The sequence below is a fragment of the Oncorhynchus masou genome, unplaced genomic scaffold, assembly GCF_036934945.1.
Source record: "Oncorhynchus masou masou isolate Uvic2021 unplaced genomic scaffold, UVic_Omas_1.1 unplaced_scaffold_2079, whole genome shotgun sequence".
Classification (NCBI taxonomy): Eukaryota; Metazoa; Chordata; class Actinopteri; order Salmoniformes; family Salmonidae; genus Oncorhynchus; species Oncorhynchus masou.
The window spans coordinates 48,343-63,342 of record NW_027016909.1 but is presented as its reverse complement, the minus strand read 5'-3'; the positions used below and the strand labels follow the sequence as shown (position 1 = coordinate 63,342).

Sequence of the window (15,000 nt, the reverse complement as noted above, 5' to 3'; positions counted from 1 at the left end):
AGCCTCAAGCTCCGGCTCCGAGGGTCACATGTTCTGTTTCAGTCCTTTTTTCTTGTGTCAAACCTTAACCTTGACTCTTAACTGAACCATTTGGAATTCATGTCTTAAATTGAATCACGGGTTGAGAAAAACAATAACTACTTTGACTTTTGACGTTTGGAGAAAGTGAACAAAACATCGCAATCTGAAGTCAAACCATGAGATCTTGTTGCAAACGAGAAAACAGAGAAAATATTGTGATATGATATTTCGGCCACATCGCCCAGCCCTAACTGCTGCTATATAGCTTTAAATAACGGGTTGGTTTTCATCAGACACAGATTCCGATTCATACCATGATCCATCAGTGGAAAGGAGGTGTTGTTTTTGTGAGCAGGAGGAGACAGTGGATCATCTGTTTTCTTATGACTGGAGGGAGACTGTTTCTAAACTTATCTGAGGTCAACTGTCGTTCACGGCTTGTCTATGCTGAATGTTGAATTGTGCTTAGAAAGGCAGTTTGGAAGATCCTTACCAACAGTCTGTGTGTGTGTTTTCAGGGTAGTGTGAGGTGACTCTGCGAGGGGAAGGCGTGCTCCCCCGGGGGGTAGGAGCGATGAGCGCCCTGCGTATCCCGGTCCTACTGGCGCTGCTGGTCCTACTGCTGACTGCTGGCTTCTGCAAACAGAGTTTCCTGGACGTGAGCAAAGGGGCGCGGACGGACGGACACAACCTCCTGGAGCTCATCATGGACAAGGTGCGTCTGACTCGGCAACAGGACCAGGTACACGTCCGTTACCCCGCCAAAAAACAGGAGTTCACCTTGGAGACCAAGGAGGGGAATGAAGTGAACAAGTCTCACCATGGAGAACACATCATAGGTGAGTTATTTAACCATTAGTGACAAGTCTAACCATACAGAACACATCATAGGTGAGTTATTAACCATTAGTGACAAGTCTAACCATACAGAACACATCGTAGGTGAGTTATTTAACCATTAGTGAACAAGTCTAACCATACAGAACACATCGTAGGTGAGTTATTTAACCATTAGTGACTAGTCTAACCATACAGAACACATCGTAGGTGAGTTATTTAACCATTAGTGACTAGTCTAACCATACAGAACACATCATAGGTGAGTTATTTAACCATTAGTGAACAAGTCTAACCATACAGAACACATCATAAGTGAGTTATTTAACCATTAGTGACAAGTCTAACCATGGAGAACACATCATAGGTGAGTTATTTTACCATTAGTGACTAGTCTAACCATACAGAACACATCATAGGTGAGTTATTTAACCATTAGTGACTAGTCTAACCATACAGAACACATCATAGGTGAGTTATTTAACCATTAGTGACAAGTCTAGCCATACAGAACACATCATAGGTGAGTTATTTAACCATTAGTGACAAGTCTAACCATACAGAACACATCGTAGGTGAGTTATTTAACCATTAGTGACAAGTCTAACCATGGAGAACACATCGTAGGTGAGTTATTTAACCATTAGTGACAAGTCTAACCATACAGAACACATCGTAGGTGAGTTATTTAACCATTAGTGACAAGTCTAACCATACAGAACACATCGTAGGTGAGTTATTTAACCATTAGTGACAAGTCTAACCATGGAGAACACATCATAGGTGAGTTATTTAACCATTAGTGACAAGTCTAACCATACAGAACACATCGTAGGTGAGTTATTTAACCATTAGTGACAAGTCTAACCATACAGAACACATCGTAGGTGAGTTATTTAACCATTAGTGACAAGTCTAACCATACAGAACACATCATAGGTGAGTTATTTAACCATTAGTGACAAGTCTAACCATACAGAACACATCGTAGGTGAGTTATTTAACCATTAGTGACAAGTCTAACCATACAGAACACATCGTAGGTGAGTTATTTAACCATTAGTGACAAGTCTAACCATACAGAACACATCGTAGGTGAGTTATTTAACCATTAGTGACTAGTCTAACCATACCGAACACATCATAGGTGACTTATTAAATTCCGCTGCTGAAGAGAAAACGCTAGTGGACGTGGCGATGTGGATGGCAACAAAAAAAAACACACAAAAAAACACCATTTTTGTGACATATTGTCCTCCAGTCCACCATGCATGGGGTCTGAATTGATTGTTTCCCTGTCGTCCCAGAGGTGTTCCCCAGAGACCTGAGACAAAAAGAAAAGTTCCTCAAACACCTAACAGGTCAGACACTGTCCGCTTCTGTGTGTCACTGACAGTTAGTGCCAGACCTGTGCAACTCCAGCCCTCGAGGATAAGGGGGAGGGGGGACTGATTGGTGTCACATTTTGCGCCCAACCCCAGCTAACACACCTGACTCTAATATTCAACTAATCATGATCTTCTGTTAAAAAATTCAATTATTTTAAATCAGGTGTGTCTCCCCCTCGAGGACTGGAGTTGCCCAGGACTGAGATAGTTTGTGTGTTAATGTGTGTGTGTGTGTGTGTGTGTGTGTGTGTGTGTGTGTGTGTGTGTGTGTGTGTGTGTGTGTGTGTGTGTGTGTGTGGACCACTGTAACCCTTGTATCTGTGTTCCAGGTCCTCTATTCTTTAATCCAAGGTGCAGGAAACACTTCTATAGACTATACCACAACACCAGAGACTGTACCATCCCTGCCTGTGAGTATTAATGCTCACACACACACACACACACGCACGCACGCACGCACGCACGCACGCACGCACGCACGCACACACACACACACACACACACACACACACACACACACACACACACACACACACACACACACACACACACACACACACACACACACACACACACACACACAGGAGGAAGAGGAAACTAAGCCAGGGTAATGTTTATCTGCAGCCGAGGGCTTTCCCACTCTGGTAAAGTGTTCCTTCTCTGGTAAAGTGTTGACTCTCTGGTAAAGTGTTGACTCTCTGGTAAAGTGTTGACTCTGGTAAAGTGTTCCTTCTCTGGTAAAGTGTTGACTCTCTGGTAAAGTGTTGACTCTGGTAAAGTGTTCCTTCTCTGGTAAAGTGTTGACTCTCTGGTAAAGTGTTGACTCTCTGGTAAAGTGTTGACTCTGGTAAAGTGTTGACTCTGGTAAAGTGTTCCTTCTCTGGTAAAGTGTTGACTCTGGTAAAGTGTTGACTCTCTGGTAAAGTGTTGACTCTCTGGTAAAGTGTTCCTTCTCTGGTAAAGTGTTGACTCTCTGGTAAAGTGTTGACTCTGGTAAAGTGTTCCTTCTCTGGTAAAGTGTTGACTCTCTGGTAAAGTGTTGACTCTCTGGTAAAGTGTTGACTCTGGTAAAGTGTTGACTCTGGTAAAGTGTTCCTTCTCTGGTAAAGTGTTGACTCTCTGGTAAAGTGTTGACTCTCTGGTAAAGTGTTGACTCTGGTAAAGTGTTGACTCTCTGGTAAAGTGTTCCTTCTCTGGTAAAGTGTTGACTCTCTGGTAAAGTGGTGACTCTGGTAAAGTGTTGACTCTCTGGTAAAGTGTTCCTTCTCTGGTAAAGTGTTGACTCTGGTAAAGTGTTGACTCTCTGGTAAAGTGTTGACTCTCTGGTAAAGTGTTGCCTCTGGTAAAGTGTTGACTCTCTGGTAAAGTGTTGACTCTCTGGTAAAGTGTTGACTCTGGTAAAGTGTTGACTCTCTGGTAAAGTGTTGACTCTGGTAAAGTGTTGACTCTCTGGTAAAGTGTTGACTCTCTGGTAAAGTGTTGACTCTGGTAAAGTGTTGACTCTGGTAAAGTGTTCCTTCTCTGGTAAAGTGTTGACTCTCTGGTAAAGTGTTGACTCTCTGGTAAAGTGTTCCTTCTCTGGTAAAGTGTTGACTCTGACAAAGTGTTCCTTCTCTGGTAAAGTGTTGACTCTGGTAAAGTGTTGACTCTCTGGTAAAGTGTTGACTCTGGTAAAGTGTTGACTCTGGTAAAGTGTTGACTCTCTGGTAAAGTGTTGACTCTCTGGTAAAGTGTTGACTCTCTGGTAAAGTGTTGACTCTGGTAAAGTGTTGACTCTCTGGTAAAGTGTTGACTCTCTGGTAAAGTGTTGACTCTCTGGTAAAGTGTTGACTCTGGTAAAGTGTTGACTCTCTGGTAAAGTGTTGACTCTGGTAAAGTGTTGACTCTCTGGTAAAGTGTTGACTCTGGTGAAGTGTTGACTCTCTGGTAAAGTGTTGACTCTGGTGAAGTGTTGACTCTATGCTAATCATTACACTTACAGTGCCTTCAGAACGTATTCATACCCTTTGACTTTTTCTAAATTTTGTCGGATTACAGACGGAATTTTAAATTGATTCAATTGAGATGTTGTGTCACAGGCATACCCACAATACCCCATAATGTGAAAGTGGAAATATGTTTATCTTTGTGGTGACTGGGTGTATTGATACAACATCCAAAGTGTAATTAATAACCATCATGCTCAAAGGGATATTCAATGTCTGCTTTTTTTTCTTCTTACCCATCTATCAATAGTTGCCTTTATTTGCGAGGCATTGGAAAACCTGGTCTGTGTGGTTGAATCTGTGTTTGAAGTTCACCGCTCGACTGAAGGATCTTCCATATAATTGTATGTGTTGGGAACACATACATGTGTAGTCACTCAAAAATCATGTTAAACACTATTTATTGCAACTTATTATTTGACTGGTTCAGCAAAGTTTTTCTCCTGAACGTATTTAGGCTTGAATAAGAACGAAGTGCTTGAATACTTATTGACTCAAGACATTTCAACTTTTCATTTTGAAAGAGTTTGTAAAAATGTATAAAAACATAATTCCACTTTGACATTTATGGGGTGTTGTGTACAGACCAGTGACACAACACATAAATCCATTTTAAATTCAGGATGAAACAAAATAAAAATGTTTTTTTTTTAAAAAAGGGAAAAATCAAAGGGTGTGAAAACGTTGTGACTTTAACATTTCTGACAGTGTTGTTTTTTGTTGTTGATTGCATCCCATTGCATCCCATGTCCTGTGTGGCTCAGTCGGTAGAGCACGGCGCTTGCAACGCCAAGCGTCGTGGGTTCGATTCCCGCTGGGACCACCCATATGTAAAAGTAGTGGCCCCAGCCGACTTGTAAGTCGCTTTGGACAAAAGCGTCTGCTAAATGGGATATATATATATATAGCTGGCTAGACTCGCCGAGATCATACTTAGAGGGAGATGGTAAAGATGTGTTCTGATTGGTCTGTCTGTATTTGTTCAGGCTTGTGATTGGATAGCAGATAAGAAACGTATAGCGTTCAAATGTGTTTATGCAGAGAGAACTTTATAGTTTTGCCACTTAAAATTAACCTTTAAAAATGTTTTTTTTTTGTCTACCTACCCAGACATGACGAACCATCTAAATATCAATTACACTGTATTCACATAGAACCCTTATAGTCCAAAGGAAACAAACACCCCCACCACTCTGTCATGGTTTAATCCATGTAGCTGTCCTTGTCATCCGGGGACAGGAATTCAGCCCCTATTCAGGTGTCTTCACTTTACAGTTCTTTCTGCCTGCCTGCCCCCTCCTCTCTCTCCCTCCTCTTTCTCCCTCACGCTGACCTGCCTGCCCCTCCTCTCTCTCCCTCCTCTCTCTCCCTCACGCTGACCTGCCTGCCCCTCCTCTTCTCTCCCTCCTCTCTCTCCCCTCACGCTGACCTGCCTGCCCCCTCCTCTCTCTCCCTCCTCTCTCTCCCTCACGCTGACCTGCCTGCCCCTCCTCTCTCTCCCTCCTCTTTCTCCCTCACGCTGACCTTCCTGCCCCCTCCTCTCTCTCCCTCACGCTGACCTGCCTGCCCCCTCCTCTCTCTCCCTCCTCTCTCTCCCTCACGCTGACCTGCCTGCCCCCTCCTCTCTCTCCCTCCTCTTTCTCCCTCACGCTGACCTTCCTGCCCCCTCCTCTCTCTCCCCTCACGCTGACCTGCCTGCCCCCTCCTCTCTCTCCCTCCTCTCTCTCCCTCACGCTGACCTGCCTGCCCCCTCCTCTCTCTCCCTCCTCTTTCTCCCTCACGCTGACCTGCCTGCCCCTCCTCTCTCCCTCCTCTTTCTCCCTCACGCTGACCTGCCTGCCCCTCCTCTCTCTCTCTCTCCTCTTTCTCCCCCACGCTGACCTGCCTGCCCCTCCTCTCTCCCCTCCTCTTTCTCCCTCACGCTGATCTGCCTGCCCCCTCCTCTCTCTCCCTCCTCTTTCTCCCTCACACTGACCTGCCTGCCCCCTCCTCTCTCTCCCTCCTCTTTCTCCCTCACGCTGACCTGCCTGCCCCTCCTCTCTCTCCCTCCTCTCTCTCCCTCACGCTGACCTGCCTGCCCCTCCTCTCTCTCCCTCACGCTGACCTGCCTGCCCCCTCCTCTCTCTCCCTCCTCTTTCTCCCTCACGCTGACCTGCCTGCCCCTCCTCTCTCTCCTCCTCTTTCTCCCTCACGCTGACCTTCCTGCCCCCTCCTCTCTCTCCCTCACGCTGACCTGCCTGCCCCCTCCTCTCTCTCCCTCCTCTCTCTCCCCTCACGCTGACCTGCCTGCCCCCTCCTCTCTCTCCCTCCTCTTTCTCCCTCACGCTGACCTTCCTGCCCCCTCCTCTCTCCCTCACGCTGACCTGCCTGCCCCCTCCTCTCTCTCCTCCTCTCTCTCCCTCACGCTGACCTGCCTGCCCCCTCCCTCTCTCTCCCTCCTCTTTCTCCCTCACGCTGACCTGCCTGCCCCTCCTCTCTCTCCCTCCTCTTTCTCCCTCACGCTGACCTGCCTGCCCCTCCTCTCTCTCTCTCCTCTTTCTCCCCCACGCTGACCTGCCTGCCCCTCCTCTCTCTCCCTCCTCTTTCTCCCCCTCACGCTGATCTGCCTGCCCCCTCCTCTCTCTCCCTCCTCTTTCTCCCTCAAACTGACCTGCCTGCCCCCTCCTCTCTCTCCCTCCTCTTTCTCCCTCACGCTGACCTGCCTGCCCCCTCCTCTCTCTCCCTCCTCTTTCTCCCTCACGCTGACCTGCCTGCCCCTCCTCTCTCTCCCTCCTCTTTCTCCCTCACGCTGACCTGCCTGCCCCTCCTCTCTCTCCCTCCTCTTTCTCCCTCACGCTGATCTGCCTGCCCCCTCCTCTCTCTCCCTCCTCTTTCTCCCTCACGCTGACCTGCCTGCCCCCTCCTCTTTCTCCCTCCTCTTTCTCCCTCACGCTGACCTGCCTGCCCCTCTTCTCTCTCCCCTCCTCTTTCTCCCTCACGCTGACCTGCCTGCCCCCTCCTCTCTCTCCCTCCTCTTTCTCCCTCACGCTGACCTGCCTGCCCCCTCCTCCTCTCCCCTCCTCTTTCTCCCTCACGCTGACCTGCCTGCCCCCTCCTCTCTCTCCTTCCTCTTTCTCCCTCACGCTGACCTGCCTGCCCCCTCCTCTCTCTCCCTCCTCTTTCTCCCTCACGCTGACCTGCCTGCCCCCTCCTCTCTCTCCTCCTCTTTCTCCCTCACGCTGACCTGCCTGCCCCTCCTCTCTCTCCCTCCTCTTTCTCCCTCATGCTGACCTGCCTGCCCCCTCCTCTCTCTCCCTCCTCTTTCTCCCTCACGCTGACCTGCCTGCCCCTCCTCTCTCCCTCCTCTTTCTCCCTCACGCTGACCTGCCTGCCCCCTCCTCTCTCCCTCCTCTTCTCCCTCACGCTGACCTGCCTGCCCCCTCCTCTCTCTCCCTCCTCTTTCTCCCTCACGCTGACCTGCCTGCCCCTCCTCTCTCTCCCTCCTCTTTCTCCCTCACGCTGACCTGCCTGCCCCCTCCTCTCTCTCTCTCCTCTTTCTCCCTTACGCTGGCCTGCCTGCCCCCTCCTCAATTCAATTCAATTCATCTCAAGGGCTTTATTGGCATGGGAAACATGTGTTAACATTGTCAAAGCAACGGAGGTAGATAATATATAAAGTTAATATATAAAGTGAAATAAACAATACAAATTAACAGTAAACATTACACATACAGAAGTTTCAAAACAATAAAGTCATTACAAATGTCATATTATATATATAAATACAGTGTTTTAACAATGTACAAATGGTTAAAGGACACAAGATAAAATAAATAAGCATAAATATGGGTTGTATTTACAATGGTGTGTGTTCTTCACTGGTTGCCCTTTTCTCGTGGCAACAGATCACACATCTTGCTGCTGTGATGGTACACTGTGGAATTTCACCCAGTAGATATGGGAGTTTTTCAAAATTGGATTTGTTTTCAAATTCTTTGTGGATCTGTGTAATCTGAGGGAAATATGTCTCTCTAATATGGTCATACATTGGGCAGGAGGTTAGGAAGTGCAGCTCAGTTTCCACCTCATTTTGTGGGCAGTGAGCACATAGCCTGTCTTCTCTTGAGAGCCATGTCTGCCTACGGTGGCCTTTCTCAATAGCAAGGCTATGCTCACTGAGTCTGTACATAGTCAAAGCTTTCCTTAAGTTTGGGTCAGTCACAGTGGTCAGGTATTCTGCCGCTGTGTACTCTCTGTGTAGGGCCAAATAGCATTCTAGTTTACTCTGTTTTTTTGTTAATTCTTTCCAATGTGTCATGTAATTATCTTTTGTTTTCTCATGATTTGGTTGGGTCTAATTGTGCTGCTGTCATGGGGCTCTGTAGGGTGTGTTTGTGAACAGAGCCCCAGGACCAGCTTGCTTAGGGGACTCTTCTCCAGGTTCATCTCTCTGTAGGTGATGGCTTTGTTGTGGAAGGTTTGGGAATCACTTCCTTTTAGGTGGTTATAGAATTTAACGGCTCTTTTCTGGATTTTGATAATTAGTGGGTATCGACCTAATTCTGCTCTGCATGCATTACTTGGTCTTTTACGTTGTACATGGAGGATATTTTTGCAGAGTCTCAATTTGGTGTTTGTCCCATTTTGTGAAGTCTTGGTTGGTGAGCGGACCCCAGACCTCACAACCGTAAAGGGCAATGGGCTCTATGACTGATTCAAGTATTTTTAGCCAAATCCTAATTGATATGTTGAAATTTATGTTCCTTTTGATGGCATAGAATGCCCTTCTTGCCTTGTCTCTCAGATCGTTCACAGCTTTGTGGAAGTTACCTGTGGCGCTGATGTTTAGGCCAAGGTATGTATAGTTTTTCGTGTGCTCTAGGGCAACAGTGTCTAGATGGAATTTGTATTTGTGGTCCTGGTGACTGGACCTTTTTTGGAACGCAATTATTTTGATCTTACTGAGATTTACTGTCAGGGCCCAGGTCTGACAGAATCTGTGCATAAGATCCAGGTGCTGCTGTAGGCCCTCCTTGGTTGGTGACAGAAGCACCAGATCATTAGCAAACAGCAGACATTTGACTTCAGATTCTAGTAGGGTGAGGCCGGGTGCTGCAGACTTTTCTAGTGCCCGGGCCAATTCTTTGAAATATATGTTGAAGAGGGTGGGGCTAAGCTGCATCCCTGTCTCACCCCACGACCCTGTGTGAAGAAATGTGTGTGTTTTTTGGCAATTTTAACCGCACACTTGTTGTTTGTGTACATGGATTTTATAATGTCGTATGTTTTACCCCCAACACCACTTTCCATCAGTTTGTATAGCAGACCCTCATGCCAAATTGAGTCGAAGGCTTTTTGAAATCAACAAAGCATGAGAAGACTTTGCCTTTGTTTTGGTTTGTTTGGTTGTCAATTAGGGTGTGCAGGGTGAATACATGGTCTGTTGTACGGTAATTTGGTAAAAAGCCAATTTGACATTTGCTCAGTACATTGCTTTCATTGAGGAAATGTACGAGTCTGCTGTTAATGATAATGCAGAGGATTTTCCCAAGGTTACTGTTGACGCATATTCCACGGTAGTTATTGGGGTCAAATTTGTCTCCACTTTTGTGGATTGGGGTGATCAGTCCTTGGTTCCAAATATTGGGGAAGATGCCAGAGCTAAGGATGATGTTAAAGAGTTTTAGTATAGCCAATTGGAATTTGTTGTCTGTATATTTGATAATTTCATTGAGGATACCATCAACACCACAGGCCTTTTTGGTTTGGAGGGTTTTTATTTTGTCCAGTAACTCAATCAATGCAATTGGAGAATCCAGTGCGTTCTGGTAGTCTTTAATAGTTGATTCTAAGATCTGTATTTGATCATGTATATGTTTTTGCTCTTTATTCTTTGTTATAGAGCCAAAAAGATTGGAGAAGTGGTTTACCCATACATCTCCATTTTGGATAGATAATTTTTCGTGTTGTTGTTTGTTTAGTGTTTTCCAATTTTCCCAGAAGTGGTTAGAGTCTATGGATTCTTCAATTACATTGAGCTCTCTCTCCCTCCTCTTTCTCCCTCACGCTGGCCTGCCTGCCCCCTCCTCTCTCTCCCTCACGCTGACCTGCCTGCCCCTCCTCTCTCTCCCTCCTCTTTCTCCCTCACGCTGGCCTGCATGCCCCCTCCTCTCTCTCCCTCCTCTTTCTCCCTCACGCTGGCCTGCCTGCCCCCTCCTCTCTCTCCCTCCTCTTTCTCCCTCACGCTGGCCTGCCTGCCCCCTCCTCTCTCTCCCTCCTCTTTCTCCCTCCTCTTTCTCCCTCACGCTGGCCTGCCTGCCCCCTCCTCTCTCTCCCTCCTCTTTCTCCCTCACGCTGGCCTGCCTGCCCCCCTCTCTCTCCCTCCTCTTTCTCCCTCACGCTGGCCTGCCTGCCCCCTCCTCTCTCTCCCTCACGCTGGCCTGCCTGCCCCTCCTCTCTCTCCCTCCTCTTTCTCCCCTCACGCTGGCCTGCCTGCCCCCCTCCCCCTCTTTCTTCCTCATGCTGGCCTGCCTGCCCCCTCCTCTCTCTCCCTCCTCTTTCTCCCTCACGCTGGCCTGCCTGCCCCCCCCTCTCTTCTCCCTCACGCTGGCCTGCCTGCCCCCTCCTCTCTCTCCCTCCTCTTTCTCCCTCACGCTGGCCTGCCTGCCCCCCCTCTCCTCTCCCTCACGCTGGCCTGCCTGCCCCCTCCTCTCTCTCCCTCCTCTTTCTCCCTCACGCTGGCCTGCCTGCCCCCCTCCTCTCCCTCACGCTGGCCTGCCTGCCTCCTCCTCTCTCTCTCCCTCCTCTTTCTCCCTCACGCTGGCCTGCCTGCCCCCCCCCCCCCCCTCTTTCTCCCTCACGCTGGCCTGCCTGCCCCCTCCTCTAAATGTTCAATTCAATTTAAGGGCTTTAACGGCATGGGAAACGTATGTTAACCTCGCCAAAGCAAGTGAAATAGAACATTTTAAAAAGTGAAATAAACAATAAAAATGAACAGTAAACATTACCCTCACAGACGTTCCAAAATCATATGGAAAATGACATGTCTATATACGGTAATATCTATATATATATACAGTCATACATATAATGTCTATATACGGTAATATCTATATATATATATACAGCCATACATATAATGTCTATATACGATAATATCTATATATATATATATATATACAGTCATACATATAATGTCTATATACGGTAATATCTATATATATATATATACAGTCATACATATAATGTCTATATACGGTAATATCTATATATATATACAGTCATACATATAATGTCTTTATACGGTAATATCTATATATATATATATATATACAGTCATACATATAATGTCTATATACGGTAATATCTATATATATATACAGTCATACATATAATGTCTATATACGGTAATATCTATATATATATATATATATACAGTCATACATATAATGTCTATATACGGTAATATCTATATATATATATACAGTCATACATATAATGTCTATATACGGTAATATCTATATATATATATATATATATATATATATACAGTCATACATATAATGTCTATATACGGTAATATCTATATATATATACAGTCATACATATAATGTCTATATACGGTAATATCTATATATATATATATATACAGTCATACATATAATGTCTATATACGGTAATATCTATATATATATATATATACAGTCATACATATAATGTCTATATACGGTAATATCTATATATATATATACAGTCATACATATAATGTCTTTATACGGTAATATCTATATATATATATATATATATATACAGTCATACATATAATGTCTATATACGGTAATATCTATATATATATATATACAGCCATACATATAATGTCTATATACGGTAATATCTATATATATATATACAGTCATACATATAATGTCTATATACTGTAATATCTATATATATATACATATATACATATAATGTCTATATACGGTAATATCTATATATATATACATATATACATATAATGTCTATATACGGTAATATCTATATATATATACAGTCATACATATAATGTCTATATACGGTAATATCTATATATATATATACAGCCATACATATAATGTCTATATACGGTAATATCTATATATATATATATACAGTCATACATATAATGTCTATATACGGTAATATCTATATATATATATATACAGTCATACATATAATGTCTATATACGGTAATATCTATATATATATACAGCCATACATATAATGTCTATATACGGTAATATCTATATATATATATATACAGTCATACATATAATGTCTATATACGGTAATATCTATATATATATATATACAGTCATACATATAATGTCTATATACGGTAATATCTATATATATATATACAGTCATACATATAATGTCTTTATACAGTAATATCTATATATATATATATATATATATACAGTCATACATATAATGTCTATATACGGTAATATCTATATATATATACAGTCATACATATAATGTCTATATACGGTAATATCTATATATATATATATACAGTCATACATATAATGTCTATATACGGTAATATCTATATATATATATATATATATATATATATATATATACAGTCATACATATAATGTCTATATACGGTAATATCTATATATATATACAGTCATACATATAATGTCTATATACGGTGTTGTAATGATGTGCAAACAGTTAAAGTACCAAAGGGAAAATAAATAAACATAAATATGGGTTATATTTACAATGGTGTTTGTTCTTCACTGGTTGCCCTCACGCTGGCCTGCCTACTCCCTCCTCTCTCTCCCTCATGCTGGCCTGCCTACTCCCTCCTCTCTCTCCCTCACGCTGGCCTGCCTGCTCCCTCCTCTCTCTCCCTCACGCTGGCCTGCCTACTCCCTCCTCTCTCCCCTCACGCTGGCCTGCCTACCCCCTCCTCTCTCTCCCTCTCACGCTGGCCTGCCTACTCCCTCCTCTCTCTCCCCTAATGCTGGCCTGCCTACTCCCTCCTCTCTCTCCCTCACGCTGGCCTGCCTACTCCCTCCTCTCTCTCCCTCATGCTGGCCTGCCTACTCCCTCCTCTCTCTCCCTCTCGCTGGCCTGCCTACCCCCTCCTCTCTCTCCCTCACGCTGGCCTGCCTACTCCCTCCTCTCTCTCGCTCACGCTGGCCTGCCTACTCCCTCCTCTCTCTCCCTCACGCTGGCCTGCCTACTCCCTCCTCTCTCTCCCTCACGCTGGCCTGCCTACTCCCTCCTCTCTCTCCCTCACGATGGCCTGCCTACTCCCTCCTCTCTCTCCCTCACGCTGGCCTGCCTACTCCCTCCTCTCTCTCCCTCACGCTGGCCTACCTACTCCCTCCTCTCTCTCCCTCACGCTGGCCTGGCTATCCCCTCCTCTCTCCCTCACGCTGGCCTGCCTACCCCCTCCTCTTTCTCCCCCACGCTGGCCTGCCTGCCCCCTCCTCTCAATTCAAGGGCAAGGGCAATTGGCATGGGAAACACATGTTAACATTGCCAAAGCTGGCCTGCCTGCTCCTTCCTCTCTCTCCCTCTTCTCTCTCCCTCGCGCTGGCATTCCAGTGTGAGATACAGCTATTGATTGCCGATAGATGGGCCGAGTGGCTGGTGGCCTGACCTTCCTATACCGTGCCGCTCCCCTCTCTCTCTCTAGCTCGCTATGAAAGATGTGTTTGTGTTCTCGAAAGCACGGCAACTAATCCGTCTCTTTCGTCTCTGAAAATACTGAATTTTGACAGTCGGTCGACTCTCCACCTCTACGTCATCGTCGTTAACAGTTGTAAATATGTCAGAGAAAGGCGAGCGACAGCAGCAAAGTCCAATACTTTGAGATGTTAAATGGGAAGGAAATGCAAACTTTTCGAGGTTGGAATCAAGGCATGGTAACGGTAGTTACAGGTACAATGCTTAACCATCTTAAAGGGACGCACCCTGAGACCTAGACCGTTGCTGGTAGCAACACATCTGCGTTGTGAATTCACATGGAATTCTATGAATTTCTCTTATCGTTCTAATGGAAATTGGCCACAAAATCAACATTTTACAATGTCTCTGGACCTTAAAGCCATTGACAACCTGTGCTTTGCATTGCGGAGGGCAGTCCGATTCTGTACGGAGTCTAAGATCTCTCCCGATGCGCTTTCTCTAACTCCTAAAACAATTTAGATAAAAGCTCAGTGGCGTTGTCCTCGCTGGGTGAGATATTGATTGTCAATACGTTTTACCCCTATCTTTCAATAAAAATAAGTATTACTTGTTAAACATATTCTCTTTCTCTGAGCAATTGTATTGGTGTACAATTATTTTCACATTTTTTGGGGGGATCACACAATATAACTCAGTATTTTATTATTTATTTTATACAGTCATTATTGTTAATCTTTATTTTTTTTCTAAATGATAACAACGATGCATTCCGGCATTTTGTCAGTTATTCAAAACATTGCTGTTGTTGTTTGTAGACTGACCTGTTGTTGTTTTTCAGACTATAAGAGGTGTGCCCGTCTTCTCACCAGACTGGCAGGCAGTCAGAGGTGTACAGAGAGGTAGAATACCCTGGTAAGACTATGGAAGATCATCTACATTTCTCTCTCTGTTTCTCTCTCTCCCTCCTTCCCTCTTTCTGTCTCCCTCTTCCTCTCTCTCTCTCTCTCCCTCCTTCCCTCCTTCTGTCTCCCTCTTCCTCTCTCTCTCTCTTCCATCTCACTCTCCCTCGTCCCTCTCTCTACCTCTTCCTTCCCTCT

At 44.9% G+C, this 15,000-nt stretch overlaps 1 protein-coding gene across 1 annotated transcript in view; it reads left to right on the top strand.

Annotated features, from left to right (window-relative positions):
* LOC135539332 (ALK and LTK ligand 2b-like) overlaps positions 1–15,000 on the top strand; it is a 22,678-nt gene that overhangs the window by 5,543 nt on the left and 2,135 nt on the right. The window contains exons 2-5 of the mRNA XM_064965153.1: positions 540–860; positions 2,166–2,219; positions 2,576–2,656; positions 14,742–14,815. Of these exons, the coding sequence (XP_064821225.1) occupies positions 596–860; positions 2,166–2,219; positions 2,576–2,656; positions 14,742–14,806 (465 nt within the window). The 5' untranslated portion in view covers positions 540–595 and the 3' untranslated portion in view covers positions 14,807–14,815. The remainder of the gene's footprint in view (positions 1–539; positions 861–2,165; positions 2,220–2,575; positions 2,657–14,741; positions 14,816–15,000) is intronic.